This window comes from Hyaena hyaena, unplaced genomic scaffold (assembly GCF_003009895.1).
Source record: "Hyaena hyaena isolate Hyena2069 unplaced genomic scaffold, ASM300989v1 scaffold_57, whole genome shotgun sequence".
Taxonomy (NCBI): domain Eukaryota; kingdom Metazoa; phylum Chordata; class Mammalia; order Carnivora; family Hyaenidae; genus Hyaena; species Hyaena hyaena.
Genome location: NW_024080690.1, coordinates 2,096,148 through 2,122,820, shown reverse-complemented (window position 1 = coordinate 2,122,820; position 26,673 = coordinate 2,096,148). Strand labels below are relative to the sequence as shown.

The 26,673-nt window shown below is 43.0% G+C and overlaps 1 protein-coding gene across 1 annotated transcript in view; it reads right to left on the bottom strand.

Moving 5' to 3' along the window:
* The window catches only part of ACOXL (acyl-CoA oxidase like), a 342,588-nt gene that overhangs the window by 179,668 nt on the left and 136,247 nt on the right, over positions 1 to 26,673 (bottom strand). Inside the window, exon 11 of the mRNA XM_039231678.1 lies at positions 390 to 506. Within this exon, the coding sequence (XP_039087609.1) occupies positions 390 to 506 (117 nt within the window). The remainder of the gene's footprint in view (positions 1 to 389; positions 507 to 26,673) is intronic.

Here is a 26,673-nt window from a genome sequence, read left to right as displayed (position 1 = left end):
TTTAACCTGAACATCACAATTAGCCACAGACTTTCCTGTTCCCCCTTAGAAAATGAAGTCCCCACCTGCCTCTTCCCTCACTCCTTACTAATTCCAGGCAGGACCTCACACTCATCTTTAAAATTTTTTTTTTAATGTTTTATTTGTTTCTAGGAGAGAGAGAGAGAGAGAGAGAGCATGAGCAGGGGAGGGTCAGAGAGAGAGGGAGTGACAGACCAAAACAGGCTCCAGGCTCTGAGCTGGCAGTCAGCACAGAGCCCGACGCGGGGCTCGAACCCACGAACCGCAAGATCATGACCTGAGCGAAAGTCGGACGCTTAACCGACGAAGCCACCCAGGCGCCCCTATCACACTCATCTTTAGAGAGCAAACCCTGAGAGCCATCTCACCTGCTGGCGAAGGTCAAGGCCAAGGCTGTGGCCAGGTGAGGCATCAGCCGAAGGGTCTGTGTTTGGTGCTCAATGATCTTGACTTCTTCCTTGGCTTTAGGCCCAAATTGCCTCCGGCTAGAGAGAATCAAACAGACACAGTTTTTACCAAAATTCAATTGGCAACTTCATTTCAGGAGCTGAAAGTGCTAAGCAGCCATTTGCTTTTCAAATACTTCAGAATACAGAATGCCTGAGTCTCCTAAGCTGTGGTTGAGATAATTAGATATCAAAAGTTTCTTAGGATAGTCCAACAGAAAAACTTTTTAGCTCCTCTGGATATTAATCTTCCCACCATGGAATATTTTTAAAGCAGACTATCTATTTAATTAATACACAGAGTAATTTTTACTCCTTAACATTTACATGGCATTTTATAGTTCCAAGTGCCCCGCGATCATTAATTATTCAGCTTTACTAAGTTTGTGACATAAGTAATAGGATGGGAGCAATATCCTAGAACATATTTCAAAAGGACATTCTCAACAAGGAGGCAACCCTAACCCCAGTGCTCCCGTCAGATTCGCGGGCAGGTCATTACTTTCAGGCCACCTAAATCCCCCCTGCAGTTCCGCACAAAAAGGTGTTCGCATCCGGCCTCAAAGCCTGTGATTTATGAACGGCTGCTGCTCTGAGGCAGTGGTGTTGGGGGCGAATTGAGGCCTTCCCCAGAGCACTGCATGAAGTGGTGTGGGATCATCCTGCAGGCGACACCCAGAGTCTAATCCTACAGAATCCCTCGGCCGCAGACTGCAAACATCCTGGCCTGTTAGAAGTCTCCTCCCTCCCCAGCCCTGTGATACTCTACAGCCCTCTCTTTGAACATCTCTGATCTGAATGTTGATTTTCGAAAGAACATCTCACGCACGTGCACATGCATACACACACACACACACACATACGCACACACGCATACATGTCCAGGTACACACACACACACACACACACACAGGTGCACGTGGGTGCTATATTATCAACAGGCAGACATCGGTGCTTTAGACATCGGTGAGGTAAGGGTACCTATCAGTCACAAAGAGAGAAGGGAAACAGTACGTTTTTAAAATTTTTATATTTGATAGACTTTCTTAAGCATAATTTGATGCTTTGATATTGCCCTTATTTATTCTTAAAAGAAGGCCACCATGATCCTTTAGTGCACACGGTGTTCTAGAATTCATAACCTGTTCCTGTTGCGTGTGGGTGAGGGGTGGTAAGCACACACATGACCAGAGGCATGTACAGGGAGAGCTGACTTCAAGTACTATGAGCACAGGCTCGTTTTTCTATGCGCACAGCCTAACCGCCCCACAGCTGGTTGTCCAAGGATCACTACCCAACTCTGCCCTCCGTCCACCCCAGCAAACCCCAACGCCTGCGGGGCCTGGTGCAAATGAGGCCTAACAGCCTGTAGGGGAACCTCTCAGCTTTTGCTGGATTGCTGCAAAACCAACAGGAAAATCACATATCCAATAATGGTGTCATCTTAATGTCAGGTCATTTTAAATTCCATTTGTCCCCACTCTCTTAATTTCCATTTTTAAAGGCTATGCTTATACTGTAGCTTTTCTCTATGGTCGCTGTCTTTTGTCTACTGAAAGGAGTTGCTGCCACACCAGACCCACTCCCCTGGGGGACAGCCGCGTGCCCGCTCTGTGCAGGCATCACTCTAAGGTGCTGGACGTCCACCAGGGTTAAGGAGGCCCGGCCCAGCTGCTGAGCTCACAGCCCTGGACACGGAGGGAACTACACCAAGTGACGTGGGCAGGAGAGCCTTGTGTGCGCCCACCACCACCCCAACCCTGCACCCCGCTCCCCCTGCCCTGTCCATCACCAGTACTTCCATATGTGCTGCTAGAACATCATTGCAGGGAGCCTCCCGACTCAGCCAGGAAAAGAAGCCGCTGATCACGACACCTATAAAACAATTACAGTAGCAATCCCCCTTCAGACAGCATCCTAGCAAAACTTCTGTTTTTGGTGTGAAGTGTTTGTGTTGGCCCCACACACGGCAAGAATGGATGAAAGAATGAGTGAATTTTGCCAGTGAGGAAATGCAGACCAAGAACCACACAGTGGCTGACTCAAGACCTCGGGGAAGGTCTTCAGAGGACAGACCTGACCCCTGACCTGCTGTGCCTCAGTTTCCCAGTTTAGGCCTACCCTATAACCAGCCCATTTCCTCCTTGCCCCTCACAGTAAAATTAGGGTGACAGGTGCAGAGCAGAAAAAGGCCGCAGGAGCCCATGCGGCAGGCGTCACTGTGCCTTGCCTCGTGCTTTGTGGGAGTAAAGAGTTTCACTAATGAGCAGCCACAGACTTGCCAGGCAATGTCACAGAACCCAGGAGATGACACAAGGCTCTGACTCTCCCGCTTTTCTTGAAAACTAGGAGGACCTGGCAATTCCGGCCCCCATTCCCGCAGTCTGTTCCACCGGAGCTCAGAAGCTGCTGACTTCTCTGTTTGGGGAATGGCTGTTCCCCAGGGTCTCCAGAGTCCCTTCCACAGGCCCGAGTTTTCAGCCCTTGCCACGGAGGATTTCTTTTTTTTCATCCAGAATAAACTTACATCAGCATCCTAACTTGTTAATTAAGTTCTGAGATTATGATATACGGCCAGGCGCAGGCATTCTCGGCGTCTGTGAATTCATTAACAGAACTAGAGGGCGAAAGAAAACAGCTCTGGCCGGCTCAGACAGCGTTGAGATCCAAATGCTTCGGCTTGGCATTCAACAGACGACTTTGGCCTTCCTTGAGTGTCCCAACTGGTTTTCCTGCTAAGCCCCTTCAGACACTTCCCATCGCGGGCCTCTGTCCAGGCAGGGTGCTCAGCCAACTTCGTTTGGCTGCCACATGTCATATTTTTGGTGGCATAGCCAAATGCCCTCGCCTGCCAGTGACACGTTCTCCTGCTTCTAAAACCAAACCCAACCAATCAAAGCAGGAAGCTACTTCTCCTCAGAACGCCCTGGGCATTTCACCTGTTATTCCTGCCCCCTGGGAACGCACCTCCCTTTCACGCAGGTGGGGTGCACATGTGTACTGACCACATGTTTCCTTGTACTCCCTTCTGGGGCCCTGCTGACCGGCCCTTGGGCTGAATAGTCTTTCCATCTTTCTTATGCAAACTACCCACTTCAAAGCCCACACCCCCAGCCTCCTTTACCAAACATTTTTACTCTGGGCCACTATCCCCCAGGGCCAGGGACCGCCCCTAGGCCCCAGAACCTTCTGAAATTATTCAAACTAGCCAAACCTACATACACCTGCTTAGCCTGCTGGCCCTGCCCTCCGCCATTCCTTCTCACAGAGACCCCAAGAAAGGTTCTTGTCCCTGTTTCCCCCTTGCTCCTTCTGCCTCTTAACCATCGTGCTGCTTCGGCATATGGCCTGCGTGGCACGGCACACCACCTCCTCTTGGAACCGTGAGTTAACAAGCTATCTTTTTGATGGCAGTCATCCCCTGATCTGCTGGCCTCACTGTACCTGAACAATAATAAAACCTAAGAGGGCAGCCTGTTCTGTCTTGACATGCCCCACCCTGGCCAACTGTGAGTTCCTGGGAAAGAGAAGGCAGGTGGAATGTCCCACCATCTCCCAGCAGCTCTACACCCAAGTCCTCGCCCACCTCCATGTCTCTTTGGAATGTGTATGTGTTGCTAGAGGTCCTGATAAAAGGCCAATGGGCAGACACTGGGGTGCTGAGTGGGAGCCAGAGGGCTATGAGGACAGGGATGGAAGAAGCAAATAAGATGAGGAATCCACTCCACCTTTATGTCCAACAGCCCATCCCACCGCTGGTTTGTCTGGTTGGTTGTTTTTGGTTTTGTTTTTTGCTAGGGACTAGAAGGAAAGAAATGAGTGGGGAGAAGGCACACAGCACCCGCCCTCTTTCCCTCCCTCTCTCTGGCCCAGGACAGTGACAGTCCCCAAAGCTTTGGGCTGAGGGCTCCTGCTGGCTTCTCACCCATCAGATATGTCCTTTGGCTCCCTTAGGACAAAAGTGACATGAAAGTCAAGTGACCCTTCTCCTGCCCAGAGATACAGCCCGACGTCATCCCTACGTCTGCCACTATCAGCCTCCAAAGGCAGCCCGGGTCCGACAGAGGCAGCAGAGAAGAGGTGCCTCAAGTCTCTGCGCTCTGAGAGGGTGTGGCCCGTGCGGGAACCCTGCCCTGCCACTGTGTGGTCACCCTCCTATTTATGCTCTGAGACCCAGCAACTGCACTGCCCGTCGTGACAGTCCAGGCCCCACTTCTGGTTGCCAGCATCCTGGCAGGCTGCCCCGAGCACAGCTCACAGGACTGTAATCCCTGCAGCTGGCCAGCAATTACTGCCTGCCAGACGTTCTGACTGCTCCGGTTTATGACCAATATGGGCACAACACTCTTCCTGTCCTTTTCCTCCGCCGGCTTACTGTTTTTCTCTAAAAACACATGTAAAGGCTATATTTTTCTCTGTACTCATAATTTTTATTTCAGCGCTGGAAAAACAACCCGCAAAGTCACTGAGCTCAAACCTTCGGTGGCTCTTTCAAAACGGAAAGGGACGCGTGTGTGCACGACACCATCCATGTGAAAATGAAGCCACGGCCCTGAGGATGCTGCGAATGATGCCATTGAAAATTACAGATTTGAAAAGCTATTTCTGGATTGTGGCAACTCGTTAGGAAGAGAGGAAATATCTATTTTGGGTTGTTTTATTTCATTCCCACTCCATTTTGAACACGGCTGCTTAGAGCAACATTCATGGAAAGTGACACGGCTATTAATCACCAGCTCAGCTACTGCGCGCACAGCCTCTGGGGGAGGCTGAGCTGCCCGCCTTCCCATCTCCCTCTGGTCTCTTCTCCCAAAGGAGGCCAGTGACCTACTAAGAAGATAATTGCTTCACATGTTTCCTGCTCGGCAGCATCATTGCATCAGTATACTCTGAATGACATCCAGTCAAATTGGAAGGAGAGGAGCTTTGTGGCTGGGCCTCGCCCTTGACCCTGAGACTTCTTGGTGCAAGCTGGGGCATGGGCATCCCTGCTGCCAGAGGGAGAAAGGACAAAACCTTCCTCCTTCACTGTCAAAGGGCTGACCTCGGCAGACAAAAGCTGAACAAATTCCTGGGCCCAGGCCGCACTCCCTGTGGCCACCTTCCCTCATTAATCTCAGCCACAGACAGACTTCAAGTGAGCCTGTGAATGCCCCACAGAGGGACCACCACACCCCGACTGGCCCCCAACAGGGACCCTCTGACTGCTCAAAGAACCCACAGTCCATCTATCCCGGTTTCCCCCTTCTCTGGGATGCTCCTGAACATAGAAACGCACAGAGAAAATAAGTTACAACACAGGATATTTTAACACCACCAGTTGGACCTGACAGATCTGGTTCAGCTGTCCAGCCAGGATGGAAAAGCCTGGCTTCTTATTATCAAGTAATGTCAATAGACACATTGACTCCCAGTGCCAAGCCTCACCACACCCAATCCCAACCAACCCCCTGCCTGGGGTCAACTTTGGGATCATGGAAGGGGGGCTGGCTGCATACAACCCTTGCTATTTTCTTTTCTTTTCTTCTCTTTTCTTTTCTTGAAAGCTGAGCATTTAAATAGTGCATCCTCGGATTCTGACAAAGCAATCCTGCATTAAAACATCAGGCTCAAGATGTCACATCACTTTTGCTGGAATTCTTTAAACGGCATCTTGAAATCTGTCTGTAGGAAAGACAGAAGGTGTGTGTGTTTGCACGTGTGTGTGTGTGTGTGTGTGTATAGCATATAAGTACATGCTTTTCTTAACAGTAGACTTGATTGTTATTAAGTGTGCAAAATGACCTCAAGGAAGAGTTCTTAAAGCACCCTCTGATCATACAGAAATCCCAAATAACTGTTCCACCTTCCAAACACTTAATTTCTCTGACCCTCCACAGTCTCTCCCTCCAACCACCACACAATAGAACAGGTGCTCCTTCATGGTTGTGATGGAGTCTATGGCAGTGGCAATTTATAAACGTGAAAATATTTCAGATACAAAAAAGAAACGGGGGTGCTTCATTGTCAGCATCAGAGTCTATATAGAGAGAGCAGAGACAGCCACCCCAAACCCATTAACAGACAGTAGAGCTCATGTATTCTTGACCAGAGAACACAGAGAGACTTTGCCCTTCCTTCTTTGCCTTTCTCAAAGGTCATGCTGTATCAAAACCCCAGGAATATAAAGGCCCTCCCCAATAGGACACCTGTGGTTCTAAAGTCATGGCCAGTTCCAGGTGGGGACTGACATCCTGCTACTTGGGGCTGCAAAGACTGTCCACCTTGTGTATTAGCATTGGAAGAGTAGTGCCAAATGGAGCACGGTACAGAACCACAAGGGATTAGGTTCAGGCCACTCCTCCCCCCAGTGGATGGATGACCGCAGTGGAGACGCCAGCAACCCTTCAGGTAAGAGACAACACAAGGCAGAGTAAACCTGCAGTGCTGTCCCCACATTTCCATTGAGTGGACCACTTCTGGTCAACATTATAATCCTGGATTATAACCACTGTAAGTCTGACCACGGAAGTCCAGTAGAGAGCCAGGTGTGGGTCACTCTGAATCTGAAGATTGGCCAATTCCAGGTTCTCCTGTGAGGGTTCAATTATGCAAACAACAGTAGATCTGAGCTGGCACACCCCTTCACAATAAACACCACTGCATCTGGCTGCCTCTCCATTGGATTTGTTCTTACTCTTCTAGTGCTTCACGCTGCGCACAGGAGGCTATCCTGGGACCAAGGCAACGTCATATCTCCCGGGGCATCAGAGGAGGGGAGGCAGGAAATAGTGGTTAAACCCAAGGCTTTGGATCAGACAAACCTGGTTTGGATACAGACTCTGACCCTTGCTATGTTAACCTGAGCGAGTTCCACAAACTTGTTGAGCCCATAAAATAAGGCTGACAGTGATGGTAAAGACTAAGTGAGATACTGCCCATAAGTGTTTAGTACCACACCTAACATATAGTAGGTCTTCAAGTCATAGCGGGTGTCGTCACACAGTCATTACCATTATCCCGAGTCCCTAAAATTATCCTCTCTTCTACTTATCCTTGATCTAGAAAAAATCACTTTGATATCTCCCAAAAGAAGCCCCCCTTTTTTCCTTTAACCCAAACAAAGCACCAAATGTATTCTGCATCACAAAAACTGTTGTAAAAAAAAAGTGACAGAGTCAAGGAAAGTCTCTTCCACCGAACCTTAAATTAAATATAATGAAACTGCTGACAGAAAAGAAGATAAGCTGCTTATTGGTGTGTTAGAAAAATTATGTGTGTGGGCACTTGTGTGCGTGTATTGGAAAGCATATGAAGCTTTTAAGCATCTGACACTTTTTATGTATCCAAGAACACCACTCAATTTTCTTCCCAAATTCCAAGGAAGGACAACAAGGTGGACAAAATAAAGCCAGAGAAGTTGGGGTGGGCAGAGCCTTCCAGGTGCCATAGAAGCAGCTGGATCTTCCCAGAGTCAATCAGCCTACCCTAGAGAGGAATGTGAATGTTATTCGGATGGTTCCCACACAAGGGAAATTAATTTACTTTGCAGAATAGCAGTCTCAGAAATATCTATGAGTGACATGGTGGTTAATGTTAGTCGTCAGAACTGTAATTCCTTGAGATTGTCCTTTTAAAAAAATCATATCCTAATGAATGCAAAACAAAATTACAATGATGGGAGACGTGGAGCCATAAATTATAGTTGAGACTGCCTGGGGTGGGCTAATAATTTCATTGTTGAATTATTTTCCTATTTTAAAAAATTATACATACATAGATCATCAGCACCACTGCAGAGATCCTGCAGAAGTACCCAGCACCTCAACTGGTAGAGTTAGGAAGCAAGAGGGCCAATGACCTTGGAGGCCAGCCTTCCTCTCCATTGTATGGCAGGGGCAGGGTATATGTGCATCCCGTCTGCCCCAAGAGTCATCCAGAGCCTGCTGTCATCCTGGAGACAGCAAACAGCCACCGCCACTGTGTGTGTTCAGTGAAGGAAAGGAGAAAATACTGAGTTTCAACACTCTCCAGGTAATCCCTTCACCAAGGTTGATCATCAAGGGATGAAAGCCAAGAAGTGAAGTACTCTTTTGGGGTTGGCATCCATTTAGTAATGCTTTAGTCTGGCTTTAGACTGTTCTTGGCAATAGGACATACCCAAGTAGCTTAAGGGCTGGCTCCTGCCTCTGCTTTCCCTCTCAATCCATAGTCTTAAAGTAAAGGGTACCCACAGGGTCTTAAAACAACAGCAGTTTTTCAATTTATAAACATGGTATGTCTTTCCCTTTATTTAGATCTTTGATTTCTTTCATCAGTGTTCTGCAGAGTTCAGAACATAAGTCCTACACATGTTTTGTTAAATGTGCACACAAGTATTTCAATTTTTATAAGCAATTGTAAATGGTATCATATTTTAAATTCTGGTACCCTTGCATTCATTCCTGGTAGATAAAAATAGAATTGATTTTTGCATGTTTATGTTGTTTCCTGTGACATTATTGCTGAGCAGCAGTGAAAGGTCTAACTTTCCATTCAGCCTCTCCTAACATCCCTACAGCAGGAGGTGAAAGGAGGTGATGGATAGAGGTAGATGTCCAGGCTCTCCACAACAACGCAGGGGCAGGGCCTGTTTCCTTCCTGAAGGAATGAAATTCCCGGCTCTCTGCTTGGCCTCTTCTGATACCGCAGTGGTGGCAGAATTGATGCAACTCTAGGCTCCCTAGTTAGCCTTTGCTGCCATGTGTGGGGTGGGACCACAGAGGAAGCAGACTTGGTTGGGCATTTTATTTTTCTTTTACTTGTTTGTTCTCGGTGTTTCTGGGTTGTCAGCTTCATCAGTATGCAATATGGGATATATGAGGCCAAAAGAAACAAGGGAACTCCCTGCCGTGTCATTCCTCAGGTCTCAAGGTCCTAGTCGGTCTGCTTTCTTGTCTCCATCTTTCAAGGTCTTCTTATGTTTGTTTCATATGTAATGTCCAGGCTTTTTAGTTGTCCTTGGTGGGAAGATTAGAGAAAAGTACATCTACTCCATCTAACCAGAAGCATAAAATCCCATTGCAAATTTCTAAACATGACATAGTTAGATGTGAATTTCAGTAAGTTTATCTGTTAAAAGTGTAGTAATGGATAACATTAGATTCATTTAGCTTCCATATACGTAAAGAGACAGTGGGAGAGAGATCGTGCATAGATGTTAATATATAATATAAATATCATATTTCCTCCAATAAAAAAATCTCTTAAAGATGTGCTGCTAATTTAATAACTGATCTATATTGGGGCGCCTGGGTGGCACAGTTGGTTAAGCGTCCGACTTCGGCTCAGGTCATGATCGCACGGTTCGTGGGTTTGAGCCCCACGTCGGGTTCTGTGCTGACAGCTCAGAGCCTGGATCTAGCTTCAGATTCTGTGTCTCCCTCTCTCTCTGACCCCCCCCCACTCGTGCTCTGTCTCTCTCTCTCTCTCAAAAATAAATTAAAAAAACAAGAAAAACATTTTTAAAAAAATAATGGATCTATAAACAAGGAAACACTACATGGTTAATGTGTGCCAAATTACAAATACATCAATGTCAGAAAAAAAATAAAGGGAACAAGTGTGTGTTTTGCAATCAAGGGATAATTTATATCTCCAATGAATGTTAATAAATGTTAATATATTTGATTAGTAATATACATGGAGAATTCTATATCCTGATTTTCTGTTTACCTAATATTTCACTGTATGCCACTTCTGGTGTTATTAAATATCCTTGAAGTTACATCTTAATGATTATTTCCTTAGGGTAGCTTTCTAGGAAAAAAAATAGTACTGGATTGAAAAATGTGAACCTTTTTAATAGTTCCAGTCACATACCACCAACTCACTTTCCAGAAGGATTGTACCAATTTTTATTCCTTCTCCCAGCGTATAAGCTTGCCCATCTTACACATTTCTTCCAGATCTGAGTACTGCCCTTTCAAACTCTTTGCTAATTTAACAAAATAAAAAATTATCTCACTTTAACTTGGCTTTCTTTGATTACTAAGAATTTAATTAATTTGCGTATATATTTACTGGCTATAGTTAGGTCTTCTTCAAATTGTTATATGTCATGTACCCATTTATATACTATGATATTAGTATTTTCTCTTATTTATTTATAGAGGTTCTTTATATATTAAGAAAATTAAACCACTGTCAGTGATATTTATTTAGCTATGTTTCTACTGTGTCATGTTTTTAGCACTGCCTTTGAAATATGTACATCTTTACATTTTTATATAACCAATTTAACACTTTTGGGATTACTTTTTTCTATTTGGAAGGTTTTTCAAACTGCACAAATGAATGAGTCACCTTTTCCCTTCATCTGTGTATTTTGTGGTTTATTTCAATGTGAGAAATAAGCAGAGGTGAGAGATGTAGGTCCACCCCAGTGGGATACAGGAATAAATCTACCAACATAGTTAACTGTAGCAAGTGCCATTAGGTAGACCCAAGAAGGATCTATGAAGGTGAACTGACTTTTGTTCATATATGCTTAAAATAGCCATTCCCTCATCCCAGACAATTCCCCTGATCTTCCTCCTTCCAACTGACTTGGCAGACAAGTCCTTGCTGTAACCTCTCTCTCTCACTTTATTCTCTAATCTGCCAGGAAATTAATGCAAGTCCTGAGCCTCTCTAAACACAGTGTATTCCAGGCATCCTTTTTCATCTTTGATTCTAAAATTGAAATAATAAGTAAAAACAAACTTGGCTATTCCGTTGGCAACAAAATACGTGCCTTCAAGGAATATTTATTTAAGGAGAAAAAAATCTCTTTGAGTGAGTCTATATTGTAATAAACACCCATCCCAACAAAACCTAAATATTTCATCCTCCATCTAACAGTTTCTATCTACTCAATTATGGGGCCTCATTTATGTCCAGAATCAGTATGTCAGGTGTAGGGTGAACACATCTGTCATTAAGGCCTAGAACACAGCAAGGAAAAGTCCCCTCGGCTGGAGTTTTCCCAAAAATCCGCCATTGGTTTGCTGCCTTTAGCCACAGATAGACCTGCACATGGTGCCGATTACATCCACAGGTGCCCCAGGACTTCATTTTAGGACACTCTTCCTTTACCACCCAGGTTTCTCTGCCACACTTTGCCCGGAAATGCCTGTCTAATCAGTCTAACCTGACTCCCAACTTTCTTGGGCATTCCCAAGGGGCAATGCTGTCGTCCAAGTTATGACAAGCCTATCTCATTTCTTTGTACTGATGTATCCTTACACATAATTGAAATTAAAAAGAAAATAACCTGACAGTTGTTTTCTTTACAAAAACACATTTCCAAAATTAACAATTTATTATGCCTGTGACAAGAATAATTCATCCGCTTTGCAGGGAAATTGTCCGAAAATAAACTTCCACGAGGTCATTTGAGTTTTTATGTATGATCTTAGGATATTGGAAATTATCCAAAACATGGGATGACAAAGAATGCAATACAAGATGATGGCCTGGGTGAATGTGTTTTGAAGAGGTTCAGGGAGGCTAGAGGAGGCTGGACCACAAAGATCCTGCTGGAAGTCAAGAAGTCAGGTTCTTGTACCACTTCTTTCAGGACTGAACCTGAGATAACAGGACACTCCTTAACTTTGCCCAAAAAGGAAACCCAATTTTCATCCCTAGCTGGACTCCATGACTTTTGCTGACCTGCCTGCAATGATACTGATATCCAAATGCTTTTCATTTAGACAATAAAAATTATGTCTAAAACAACACTTAAGGTCTCTGGAAATTATCCTAAGGGTACTAAGCAAATGGAGAAGCTTCATTCAAGAATATCTAAACTTAAATCTCATTTGACCCACAACCCACTCACATCCACTTCACCTCCCGTCCTCCAAGATGAGCTCAATGTGATGGAAATTGTTCTCTGGGCAGGTACAGCAAAGAATATGGGGAACCTTCTCCCTCTGGCTTATAGTTAGGGCTATGACTTCATGTAGGCCATTGGCATCTCTAATTCACCCTTCACCTCCAGCCCCATAGTACAGGAGCTCTATTCCAGACAGGTGCAGCCAAAAGGACTGGGGTTTCCTTTTGCTCAGCTCCCATTCACAGGGCAGAAACTCTACTCCAGATGGAGCAGGCCAGGAATACTGGATCCTGAACATCCCTGCCCCAGCTTACTTCCAGGGTGGAGAATGAAGTATGCCAAGAAGAATAAACTGAGAAGAGAAGGGGCTACCATCCCTGTCCAGAGTCCTGCTTACAGGGTCATCACTTTGGGTAAAGCAAGTCATTTTCCTACCCCCAGCTCTGATGCAGTGGTACAGCAGTTCTGACAAGAAAGAGAGGCAGATCATAAGAACAGAGAGTTCTGCAGCTTTGCGTAAGGAGCCTAGCTTTACTTGGAACAAAGCAGGGAGAAGATCATGCCTACAAGTGTTATTTAAGACAATGGAGATCTGGGAGGTAGGCAATTAAGAGTTGCTCTTAGTTCTATAATTCTTTTAGCAACAGGCTAAAAGATGATAAGCTCAGCAAGATGGTAGATCAGCCAGAAGATTAAAAGAACGAATCAGGGAAAGGAATAGCTAAGAAGTACCTCTGTGGTTGGAGCAGCCTCAAAGACTGACAACACTTTGTTTCTGCAAAGGAGCCTAACTTTAACTGGAACAGACTGTGGCATAAAATATGCCCCAGGTCGTTACTGAATACAGTATAGCAATCAGCTAGTGGGGATAAAAACTGGTAGATACCACCAGAGACAGATCATCCAAAAGCTTTTGGGGGAAATGAGAAAAGGAGACAGTTAAACTGAGCTCAGCTAAAACCACAGTCCTCCAAGGCATCAGGGAGACAGTCACATGCTCAAGGCTGCACCCTCTCCAGAGTGACACCAGAGACGACACACTGCAGGGGAGTAGATTTCAGTGAAATAGTCTAGCCAGGTCACTAAACAAATGAATAAACAAACAACAACAAACCCCAGAAGGGGGGGATCAATATTCAGAGTTGCTACAACATTTATCTAAAATGTCCAGTTTTCAAAAAAAAAATGACAAAACATGCAAAGAAGCAAGTATGACTCACACACAGGAAAGAAGCAGGTAATAAAAACTGCCTTTGAGGCAACCCAGATATTGAACTTAGTAAACAAAGAAGTCAAAGCAGTTATGATAAGTATGTTTAAAAGAAACTAAATGGCCTAATGTTTAAAGAGTTAAAGAGAAGTATGATGAGAATGTTGAATCAGATAGAGAATATCACTGAAAAAGAAACAAACAAAAATTCTGGAGTGGAAAAATAAATAATCGAAGTGAAAATTTTCACCAGAGAAGCTCAACAGTAGGTAGGAGCTGGTGGAAGAAAGGATCAGTGAGTTTGAAAATAAATCAATAGAGATTATGCAATCAGAAAAACAGATAAAAGAATGAAGAAGAATAAACAGAGCATGGAGTAATGAGAGAAGCCATGAAGTGTACCAGCATACACATAAAGGAAGGAGGAAGGAGCAGAAAAGTATTTGAAGAAATAATAGCAAAAAACTTAACCAAATATGATGAAAACGATAACCTGTACATCCAAGGAACTCAATGAACTTATAAGTAGGATAGATCAAAGAGATCCACACCCAGAGGCATAGTAAACATGTTGAAGACAAAAACAAAGAGAACTCTCAGCAAAGCAAGAGAAAAATTCCTCATCACATACAAGGGAATACCACTAAGATTAACAGCTGACCTCTCATCAGAAACAATGGAGGCCCAAGGGCAGTTTATAGTGCTGGGAAAAAAAAAATCAAATAAGAATCCTATATCCCACAAAACTGTCTTTCAGAAATTAAAGCAAAATACAGACATTCCCAAATAAACAAAAACTTAGAATCAATTGCTAGCAGGCTCACCTTATAAGAAATACTAAAGGAAGTTCTTTAGGGTGAAAGCAAGTTACACCAAAGAGTAATTTAGGGGCACCTGGGTGGCTTAGTTGGTTAAGTGTCTGACTTCAACTCAGGTCATGATCTCACAGTTTGTGGGTTCAAGCCCCGTGTTGGGCTCCGTGCTGACAGCTAGCTCAGAGCCTGGAGCTTGTCTTTGGATTCTGTGTCTCCCTCTCTCTCTGACCCTTCCCTGCTCATGCTGTCTCTATCTCTCTCTCAGAAATAAATAAAAATTTTTTAAAAAATTAAAAACAAGGAGCACCAGGGGCGCCTGGGTGGCTTAGTCGGTTGAGCGTCCGACTTTCGCTTGGGTCATGATCTCGCGGTTCGTGGTTCGAGCCCCGCGTCGGGCTCTGTGCTGACTGCCAGCTCAGAGCCTGGAGCCTGTTTCAGTCTGTGACTCCCTCTCTCTCTGACCCTCCCCTGCTCACGCTGTCTCTCTCTCGTCTAGAAATAAATAAAAATATTAAAAAATAAAAAAAAAATAAAAACAAGGAGCACCAGTAAAGGTAATTATGTAGGCAATTATATAAGATAATATAATTGTATATTTCTTCTCTTTTCTTCATTGAACTGATTTTAAAAAACATTTGAATATGGGGGCACCGGGATGGCTAAGTCTGTTGGGGATCTGACTTTAGCTCAGGTCATGATCTTACAGTTCGTGGCTTTGAGCCCTGCATCAGGCTCTCTGCTATCAGCATGGAGCTTTGAATCCTCTGTTCCCATCGCTCTCTGCCCCTCCCCTGCTGGTTCTCTCTCTCTCTCAAAAATAAATAAATAAGCTTTAAAAAAATCTAAAAAAATAAAACGATTGAATATGAACCAACCAACAAACAAATGATAAAGCAGAAATCAGACTTATAAATACAGAGGGCAAACCAATAGTTGCCAGAAGGAAGGTGGAAAGGATAGATGCCAGAGGAATGGGCAAAATGGATTAAGGGGAGTAGGAAATATAGGCTTGCAGTTATGGAATGAATAAGTCATAGGCATAAAAGACAGTATAAGGAATATAGCCAGTGATCGCTTCTCGGCCTTTTGGCTAAGATCAAGTGAAGGAATATAGCCAGTGATACTGTAATAGCACTGTATGGTGAGAGGTGGTAGGTTAACTGGTGAGCATAGCATAATGTTATCAAGATGCTGAATCACTGTGGTGTACACCTAAAACTAATGTAACATTGTCTGTCAATTATACTCAAAAAAATTAAAATTAAAAAATTCTAAATGAGTAAAAAAATAAAAATAAAGCCTAAACCCCGAAGAAAAAATAAATACAAAAAATAAAAACAAAAAATTACAAATAGAGCATTACAGATGTAATCGTATTATGCATACTATAACATATAGAAATTTAATATAATTGACAATAATTACACAAAAAAAGTAGGTGGGAACAAAGTTGTATTATAGTAAAGAGCTGATGCCAACAAGGACTTAAGGACTTAAAATCCATTTTATAATTGTACTTAAGGTATCCAGATTGGAAAGGAAGGTGTAAAACTATCTCTGTTTGCAGATGTCATGATTTTGTATATAGAAAATCCTAAGGAAGCTATTAAAAATCTGTTAGAAATAGGGGCGCCTGGGTGGCTTAGTCGGTTAAGCGTCCGACTTTCGCTTAGGTCATGATCTCACGGTTCGTGGGTTCGAGCCCCGCGTCGGGCTCTGTGCTGACTGCCGGCTCAGAGCCTGGAGCCTGTTTCAGTCTGTGACTCCCTCTCTCTCTGACCCTCCCCTACTCACGCTGTCTCCCTCTCTCTCTCCTAGAAATAAAAAAAAAAAAAATTTAAAAAAAATAAAAATCTGTTAGAAATAATAAATTCAGCAATGTTGCAGGATACAAGATTAATATACAAAAATAGTTATATTTCTATACACTAACAATGAATAATCCAAAATGAAATTAAAAAAAAAATTCCACTTATGAAAGCACCAAAGAGAATAAAATACTTAGGAAAAAAATTAACAAAAAAAGTATAAGACTTATACCCTGAAAACTATAAAATATTATTGAAAGAAATTAAATAACTAAATAAATGAAAAGACATCCCATGTTCATGGGTTGGAATATTTAATATTATTAAGGTAGCAATACTCCCCAAATTGATCTACAGATTCAGTAAAATCTCCATGAGAATCCAAGCTGCTTTTTACCCCCCAGAAATTGACATGATGCTCCTAAAGTTCACATGGACATATAAGGGACCCAGAATAGCCAAACCAATGCTGAAAATTAACATAATATTGTGGGACTCACAGTACTCATTTGGAAATGACTGCATAGCTAAAATAATCAAGACAGTGTGGCACTGGCATGGGATAGACATATAGATTAATGGAATAGAATTGAAAATCAAAAAACATTCTTTACATTTGTGTCCATTGATTTTTCAACAAGCATGCCAAGACAAATCAACAGTAAAGAATAGTCTTTGAATAAATAGTATTGGGACAACTGGATATCCCCATGCAAAAGATTGGACTTGGAGTCCTACTGGACACCATATGCAAAACTTAATTCAAAATGAATCACAGGCCTAAATCTAGGAGCTAAAATGATAACACTCTTAGAAGAAAGCACAGAAGTAAATCTGTATGACCTAGGGTTAGATAAGTTTCTTAGATATGATAATAAAAGCAAAAGCAACAAAAGAATATACAGATAAGCTGGGCTTTATCAAAATTAAAAATTTGGGGAGGGGTGCCTGGGTAGCTCAGTCATTTAAGCATCCGACTTTGGCTCAGGTCATGATTTCACAGTTTGTGAATTTGAACCCCACGTTGGGCTCTGTGCTAACAGCTGGGAACCTGGAGCCTGCTTCGGATTAGGTCTCCTTCTCTCTCTGCTCCTCCGCTGCTTGCACTTTGTCTGTCTCTCTCAAGAATAAATAAACATTAAAAAATTTTTAATAAATTAAAAATGTTGTACTTCAAAGGATATCATCAAGAAAGTGAAAAGACAATGCACAGAATGGAAGAAAATATTTTCAAATGATATATCTGACAAAGAAATTTATCCAGCATATATAAACAACTCTTGATACTCTCTAGTAAAAATATCAATAATCCAATTTTTTTTAATGGGTATAGGATCTACACAGACATTTCCCCAAATAACACACAAATGGCCAATAATCACATAGAAAGTTGCTCAATATCATTAGCTACTAGTGAAATACAATCGAAACCCTGATAAGATACCACTTCACACCTACTAAATGGTTATAATAAAAAAGATAGACAATAACAAGTGTTGACGAGGATGTGGAGAAATTAAAACCTTTGTATACTGCTGATGGGAATGTATAATTGTGTAGCCACTTTGGAAGAAAGTCTGGCAGTCCCTCAAAATGTTAAACATATAGTTACCATCTGACCTAGTCATTCCATTTCTAAGTAGATAAATGAAAACATACATCAACACAAAAACTTGTGCATAACTATTCATAGAAGCATTATTCACAATAGCCAAGAAATGAAAGCAACTCAATGTCCATCAATTGATCAATGGATATATAAAATATGGTATGTCCACACAAGGGAATATTATTTGGAATATAAAAAGGAATGAAGCTTTGCTACATACTGTGACATACATAAATTTGAAAACCATTATGCTAAGGGAGTGGCATCACTCACAAAAGACAACATCTTGTATTATTTCATTAATATGAAATGCCATAGAAGGCAAATGAGTAAGAGACAGAAAGTAGACTAGTTCTTGCCTAAAGTTGGGATTAAGGGGTAACTGGAAATGACTGCTGACAGACACAGGGTTTCTTTTGATAACAATTTTATAAAATTAAACTGTAGTGATGGATGCACAACTCTGGATATACTAAAAAGCATTGAATTGTATCATTTAAATGGGCAAATTTTATAGCATGCAAATTGTATCTCAATAAAGCTATTTTATGGGGTGTCTGGCTGGCTCAGATGGAAGGGCATGCAACTCTGGATCTCAGGGTTGTGAGTTCAAGCCTCACGTTGGGTACAGAGATTACTGAAAAAACAAACAAAAAAACCCCCACCTCCTTAATCAATTAAAATAAAATAAAGTTTTAAAAATACAATTGGAATAGCTAATTTTACTTCATGAGCTCTTAATTTCCAATCCTACACAATAGGAAACTTGCTGCTACTAACGAGGCACTGTCTGCATCTCATCATACACATATAGACATCCATGAGGCAGCGTATGTGTTGATGTGTTAAATGCACGAAGTACTTGGAGATCCTATAGAATCTAGTGTAAAAAGGCATTTAAAACGTTCCCAGGTGTTCATTTTGATGATACAATACAAGGCCTCTGAAATGTGAGACAAAACCCACTCCAGGAACACTCCATGCAGAAGGTATTCTAAATTTAGCTGTCATATTAAGCTAATTTGTTGAACAAAAGCTACGGGGCTGGCGTCTTTGGCTTTTACTGTGATTCTCTTTAGACAGACAGGTTTGGTCTCCTAACTATGAATTTCCTTTTGCTCGTACATTATTCATAAGTTATAATGGCACCTTCTGTCACAGTTTTCCCCCAGACACTGAAAACTTCCTTCAAGTTCTATTATAATTTGAATCTGCAATTTCCTTCTCATAAGCAAACCACTAAAATAGCTTAAGTTGCAATGAGATCGTTCCTCTTCTCCCCTGCCCTGCAGAGGTAGACATGTCTTTAGATAATCAGCAGCCCAGGTAATGGGGAAGTAGAAGGATTTAAGGCTGGCACAGATCAGACAGAGTCCACCAGAATGACTTCTAGCACTGCCGTCATGAATGAGGATCTTGGCCCCATTTAGTCTGTAGTCCAGTGACTTTCTCGGGGGGGGGGGGGGGGGGGGGGGGGGGGGGGTAGGAAGGGAGGCAGTGGAGAAGATTGATTATTATTGGGTTGTTATGTGTAAGCACGTTGGAGATAAAGAAAGGAAATGAGAATTTACAGAGCAACATATGTATTCATATGAGTTATAGCAGTTAATCCAGGGAGGTATTAGTAAACCCAAAATTCTAGAAGAATCAAACCCCTGCAGAGCTGAATTCTTTGCCTGAAGTCCCAGGACACAGGCAGGCCATGATGGAACTTGGTCCTCTCAGCCATCTAGACCTGGACTGGAACAATCTATGGAGGCACTGGACCCAATTTTCGCTGACCAGGATGTTGGATTTGAGTCAGCCATGAGGCCTCCATTTCTGACAGAAAGTAAATGACTTTATGGACTAAAAACTCTGGCTGAAAAAGAGACAAAACAGATGCAGCCTAATTATTATAAGGACACACGTATTTATCAGCAGGTAAAGTCGTTTGAGAGGACTTTAAAATATTTTATCATTCAACTTATTTGAATAATTGTCGTTCTCTTCAAATGAATGTTGGGAATTTTGTGTGCCTGTTAGGAGAGTATTAATGATAGATGCCCTCCACTGTCAGCAAGCAAGTGAGCACCACTCCCCACTATGAGAAAGAGAAAAATTTGGATATTATCCAAAAGAAGAATGGCAAACTTTTTGCACAAACTCTATACTTTTAAAGTAATAGTAAATTAACTCCTCATGTTGGAATACCAGAAATGACCCCCGGCAATTGGCCAACACTGGGAAGCCATGTATCACAGTGCCCACTCGGAGGATCTGCAGGAGATGAGTACAAGGATGGGGCCCAGGGCTGCGTTTTTTGCTCTCCATTCTCATTGCAAGTTGGGAACATGATCAAAGGATGCAGAAGAACCAAGTCCATGCCCTGCCCTTTATATCAGCTGTCCAGTCCTATACAAAAGCATTTGGATGTATTTTATAAAAGAGGCCAAACTTCTACTTCTCAAAACAAGATCTGAGAATTCAGAACATGCTAACGCACTCAACAATTTCACTTTCAGATCAAGGTTTTACCCATTCCAGATCATCTGTAATACGGGGAGGCAGGCCATCTTCCTGGAGAAGCCTAAACAGTGGGACCTGTTCACACCATGCCAGCATTTCCAAAACTGCATTCTGCAGACCTCTCACAAAACAACAATATCCTCAGGGTCATGGTCAGGAAGCACGGAAAAAAAGTTTTGGGGTAATGCAATGGCAAGCCTGAATGAATATGCTAGGAAGAGCCAGCACAAGTGACTGGCAGATTTCGTGAGCAAGTGAAAGAAAACGTTAACCAAAAACCAGTTTGCAGGAAACAGTCCTGGCCTGCAGTAGGGGCTCAATAAAAACCAGCTGAAAGCCAAAGGAGAGGAGTCCGGGCCCAGAAAAGGGGGAAGAAATCTGAAATAACGCACTCAGTTCTTCTGCAAGGGTAAATCCAGTTGAATGCTCAAAAATGGTATGCAGAAGGATCTTGGGGGAAAGCTTAAGGCTGGTGGAGAAAGATACTAGAACACAAGGTAATGGACAACGGCTACACCTGTTCAGCACTGCCAATCAGTTGTTAAAAATGCTAGAGTTTAATATTAAAGTTACATATGCACATGGTTTAAAAATTGGTGTAAGAAAGGCATTATCCTTCTCCATGCCTGCCATACCCTATGAACAACTATTAGTGACAATCTCTGATACATCTTATCAGATAGTGTGTGTATGAGTGTGTGTGTGTATGTGTGTATGTGTACCCATCCATCCTTTTTTTTTTTCCACAAATAGGATTACACAGTACCTCCTCTTCTGTACCTTGCTTTCTCCACTTAATAATGTATCTTTGAGCTCTTTTCATACCAGTGCATATTACCATGCCACCTCACCCTTCATTCTGTGTAACAATCACATGGTACCTCATGACATGGGTTAACACATTTTATTTATCAGTCTCCCTTTATAGATATTTAAGTGTTGACAGTATGTTTCTATGACAAGCAATGTTATCCTTTAACATACATTTTTGCTCTTCTACAAAGGATATGGTATCTTTAAGAACACTTCTAGAGGAGAAATTTCTGCTACAGAAATTAACATTCACCTCCCCAAGAGAGCCCTCATGCTTGTTTAACAGCACATTATGCTCTGAGAATGGCTCTGAGAAGTACCGCGGTAAGGAAACCTGCTTACCCCAGAGTTTTCTTGAGTTACTTGAGCATCTAAACCAATTTTGCAGAGCACAGTTTTAGCATTCTGAGACACACCTGTTGGAAATGCCAGGTTGGATGGTGCCCAAGGTCACTTTTATCCCAATCTTATATGTACAGCCAGCAGGGCTCCAAGGGGCTGCCTGCTCAAGGCCACACCAGGAGGCTGATAAGGATAAGGCAGGCCACAGTTGGTGTGTGACCTCGTTCCTCAGTCTGATAGAACACCACCACCAAGCTCCAGCTAAAGAAGGTAGGGACAGTGGAGAGGTCCTGAAGAGGTGGGAAGTGCTTTTCCCAAAGAAATAAAAATGCAGAGGTCCAGAGAACTTTTTGACTGGTCAGAATCGAGACACAAAACTTTTATGCACATCTTTTCATCTTTTGCCTCGCTGGAGAAAAGAACTAGATTTACCATTTCATCATTTACTCCATCAGTTAGGTTTTTATTGAGAACCTTCTATCTGCTGGGTACTTCCTGGAGCTGAGGATACAGCAGTAAGCAACCAAACTCTGCCCCCAAGGAGCTTACAGTCAATGAGAGGGAGAAAGAATATGCATGGAACAAACAAATGAAGAATTCGTGTCTGGAGGTATTCTTCTGGCTTGAATTATTGCTAAGAAGGCTCTTTCGGCCCATCCATCATTCCCTGGCAGCCTGCTCTTCAGTTCAGTACAATGAGATTGAATGTGGCCTTCTTTTCATTCGTTATCTTTGGGTTTGATTGGGCTTTTGACCCAGAATTTCAGTCTTTCACCAATTCTGGAACATTTTTAATCAATATTTCTTTAAATATTTCCTTCTCCCACTTCTCTGTATTTACTATTTCTGGAATATCAATGAAATATGTGTGAAAACTTTTGACTCTTCCCCACATGTTCCCTTAACTCCTCATATAGTTTCTGTTTCTTTGTCTCCTTGCAACGTATGATATGTAATTTCTTCAGATACTAATTTTCTCTTTGGTTGTATCTAATTTATTTAACCAATCTTTTGAGTCTCCATTTTCAATCATTATGTTTTTCATTTCTAGAAGTTTTATTTATTTATTTTTAATGTTTTTGGTCATTTCTGATAGCTTCTTATTCCTCGGTCATTGTTTTGGCACCTTCTTTTGTTTATTTACATATATTAGACATACTTCATTTTCCAAATCTGGTAATATCTGCGGTCTTTGCAGGTCTATACCATTATTTACTATTTCTGCTGACCTCTTCATTGTAGTTCATATCCTCATGTGCTTTGTGAGTTTAGATGGTGATCCCATGTGCCTTTGAAAATTATCTCCGGAAATCTAGGTTTAATGTGTTTTCTCCAGAGAAGATATTAGATTGGTTTCCAGGGCTTGGAGATATTCTCAACCCAGGGTGATCTTAGAGTAAATCAGGAGTACATAGATCTATCCCCAGACTCCATTTGGGTTTTCTGACCCTTCCATCAGATCCAAGGTTGAGACAGGAAGTTTCCCTACCCTTCCCATCTTTTATTCTGGGTTATGTTTTCCATTGACGACAACACCCTGCCAGGTCCCAGATTTATGCACAATTCCTAACCTGCCTCCTAATCTTGTGTCGGCCCTTGGTTTTGCATCCCATTTCCCAAGCACCTGGCCTGGTAAAATGGATTAGCAGATATACCCAGGGCACCATCAGCTTCCTTTATAGCCACTTACCTGGAGTGGTATTTCCTTACCACTTCACCTTACTTTATCTGTCACCCTACTAAAGCATTAAAAAATGTTTTTTACATTTTATCCAGCATTTTCATGTGTCCACTACTTTCTGGAAGAGCTATTCTAAGTTATGCTGTCTGCTATTCACCCAAATGGAATTTGTTTTCAAAGGACAACACACAACCTAAGAAAGTATTCAGCTCTGGGCATGCACAGGATCTAAGTATTAGTTCCCATTTGGCCCTCACCTAGGGTAGAACTGGCAAGCCAGTTACTTGCTTATATAAATAGTTTTATTGAAGTCAGCCATGCTCATTTATTGATGTATTATCTATGGCCAATCTTGAGCTATAACAGTAGGTTTGAGTAGTTGTGACAGAAATCACCTAGCCTACAAAGCCTAAAATATTTACCATCTGGCCCTATACAGAAAAAGTCTACCAACTCCTGAACTAGAAAGTACCCAGAAAACAAAACAAAATTTAAAAAAAAATTTCTTCTGTTGTATATTTATTTTCCCAATCTGTGAAATGGGCATGTCGTTCCTTTCTTCTGTTCTTCTCTCTGTTAGCCATGAAGGATAATCATGAAGAAGACATGGGCAGAAAATTTTTAAAACACAAGCTGAAACCTTGTAAAACCTAGGCTTTTAACCTCTGTTTAAAGCAGAAACTCAGGAAAAAAACTCTTGATTTTCAGAAAGTAGGAAGATTGTTTTAAAGTTTGACATAGAGATTGATGACCTATTCAAAACAAGCTTTTGTTTAACACTTTGTCTGAGACATAATCCACATAATCCAAAAAGCTAACCTGCCTGGCTAGCTTCCTGGTTTTCCCACACCCAACCTTTTAGCTTGTAGGGGAGAGCTTGGAGCATCTGCCCCCTAGATCAAGAGCATGGAGCACCTGCTTTAAACGAAGGGTCACTGCACAGCTGTGGGATGCAGCATTCTTCCCAGAAGGCGGCACACTGCACAGGAGCAGAGGTGCGTCTCCAGAGGGTAAGACACCAGCTAGCACCCCTCTCATCCTGTCTTTACCATCCCAGGGGCCAATCTCGTGCCAGGGGGCCTTTTAGGCCTCCAGCGTTTTATCCAAGGAATGTGTAGCATCAATGTCAGTAGAGGCCTGACCTTTGCAAAGATAAGATAACCTGGTAACATTTAATCTCTGTGGTGACCCAAGTGGTGTGGGAGTGTGTCGGAAAAGGAAATCCTGTGTGCTTGTGAGCTGTATCTACTTAGTGGTTATGTTCAAAGGGTTAAGTTTTGTTTTCAGCTAGATATACTGTGCTTGAAAAAACAACAATCACACGAGAACTCATTTGTGCAGGTCGGAGAGAAGAGTGGTTTCTTATTAGACCAACATAAAAATGGATGGAAGTTACAGATCTTTCTACAAATACTGACTCTAGAAAGCCAGTATGTGGACCCCAACAGAAGCCTGAGCCAACTCTAGTGATTCCAGAGGTACTGAAAAGTCAAGGGCAGCTGGCATCAAGATGACCCAGTAACTACACTGCTGGGTATTTAGGAAAGAATATAAGAACAGTAAATCTAAGAAATACATGCACCCCTATATTTATAGCAGCATTATTTAAAATAGCCAACTTAGGGAAGCAGCCCAAGTGTCCAACTACAGATGAACAGATAAGGAAGATGTGGTATATATATAATGGAATATTATTAGAGCCATAGAAAAGAATGAAATCTTGCCATTAGCAATACATGGGTGGAGCCAGAGGGTATGATGCTAAGCACAATGAGTCAGTCAGAAAGAGACAAATACCATGTGATTTCGCTCATATATGGAATTTAAGAAACAAAACAAGCAAGCAAAGGGGAAAAAAATAAAAGACAGATACAGAAACCAAGAAACAGACTCTTAACTATAGAGAATGAACCAATGGTTACGAGAAAGGAGGTGGGAGGGATGGGTTAGATAGGTGAAGGGGATTAAGGGGTGCACTTAAGGTGAAAACAGGATGATATATGGAAGTGCTGACTTGCTATATTGTACACCTGAAACTAATATAATGCTGCATGTTAACTAGCTGGAATTAAAATCTTAAAAAAAATTTTTTTTAATTAAAAAAGATAAAAAGATGTTAGAGACACCCTGCTCCCTGCAGAGCGGAGGGCAGATAAAAGCCAGCTCTGGACTGACCGTGAGGCGGAGGCCTGGGAGAAGTTCCTATGCAGCCAGCTTCATTCATTCCCTGTATGCCTGCCCAGTGGACCACCTCAGAGAGGCAGGACGAGCCAGACAGCCACGTCCACGGCTGCTGGCCACATGGAAGGCAGGAGGGTCCCTCTGCAGCAAACAAGCAAACTCACTTGATCATCCTTCCTTTCGTTCGCTTAACTGTCACCTATGGAGCAGCTCCCAAGGTTCTGTGACGTGAGAGGCCACAGAGTCATTGGCAGGCACTGCCTGGAATGGTCCCTGCTGTCGGAGGTAGTGCGAGCAAGGTGCCACAGCAGCACCAAGCAGGGAGCAGCAGAGAGAACAGAGCTGAGAGCCTCTGAATTGCTCCTCCCTCCCACTCAGTTTATATCACTGTACACAATTCGTATTTTACATGTCTCCTCTTTGTTTTCGGTTCTAGAATACCAACTCCAGAAGGCAGGCACTTTCATCTGCGTTTTCTCACCACTGAACCCCCAGTGCCTAGAATAAGGCCTGGCGCATAGTAGGCCCTTGACAAAAATTGCTGAAAGAATAAATGAACGGACAGAAAAATACGAGTCTTGTCTTCATTCTGACTTGCTGGGCCACTATATTGTGTCAGCACCCATCACACAGGGAGACCAGACATGCAGCCGCCAGGGCCGAGGGCCCACCGTGCTCAGCCTGGACACCTGGGTGCTGAGACACCCCCATCCCCACCCCCAGCTGCTGGAAAGCCCCTGGCAGCTCACATCACAAACGACAGAGTGCAGGGGGTCCTGAGCAGAGCGCAGGGAGAAGCTGCATGCGGTGTGGCCTCCCCTGCATCTGACAGGCGGGCTCCTGGCCCAAGCCCGACCACCGAAGCCCAGCCTGCTCTCTCCCTCCCACACCACCCCTCTGCCTTGGCAGGAAGCAGCCCGGTCCCTTCTGCCCCAAGCTGCAGACCTGGCACCTCCGCTTCACACACAGGCTCCCCTCAGAGGTGGCCTCTCTCCATCACAGAGGATGTGTCCTGACTTAGGACTTCGTGAGGGATGTTTTTTAAAGCGCCCAGAAAGTCAAGGAAAGAGGCGTGGACACAATGCAGATGCAAGTACCCTTGAAAGCAGAGGCAGATGTGGCGCCTCCTTTTCCTCTGGGATGTGAGCTGACGCTTTGCAAAATACAGCAGAGTGAGAGTATGCAGGCCCTGGGACCAGAGGGGCCAGAAACGGTTCTGCCACTTCTCGCTGCTGGGCCTTCAAGCCAGTAACTTACCTGCGCTCTGCCCTAAATCTCCTCACCTTTTGTATAAAATAAGAACGCCTTTTATAGGCCTTACTACGAAGTAGGCAGAGTTTGCTATCCACATTTCACACATGAGGAACCCAAGGTTCAGAGAGGCTAGACAACCTCCCCTAAAT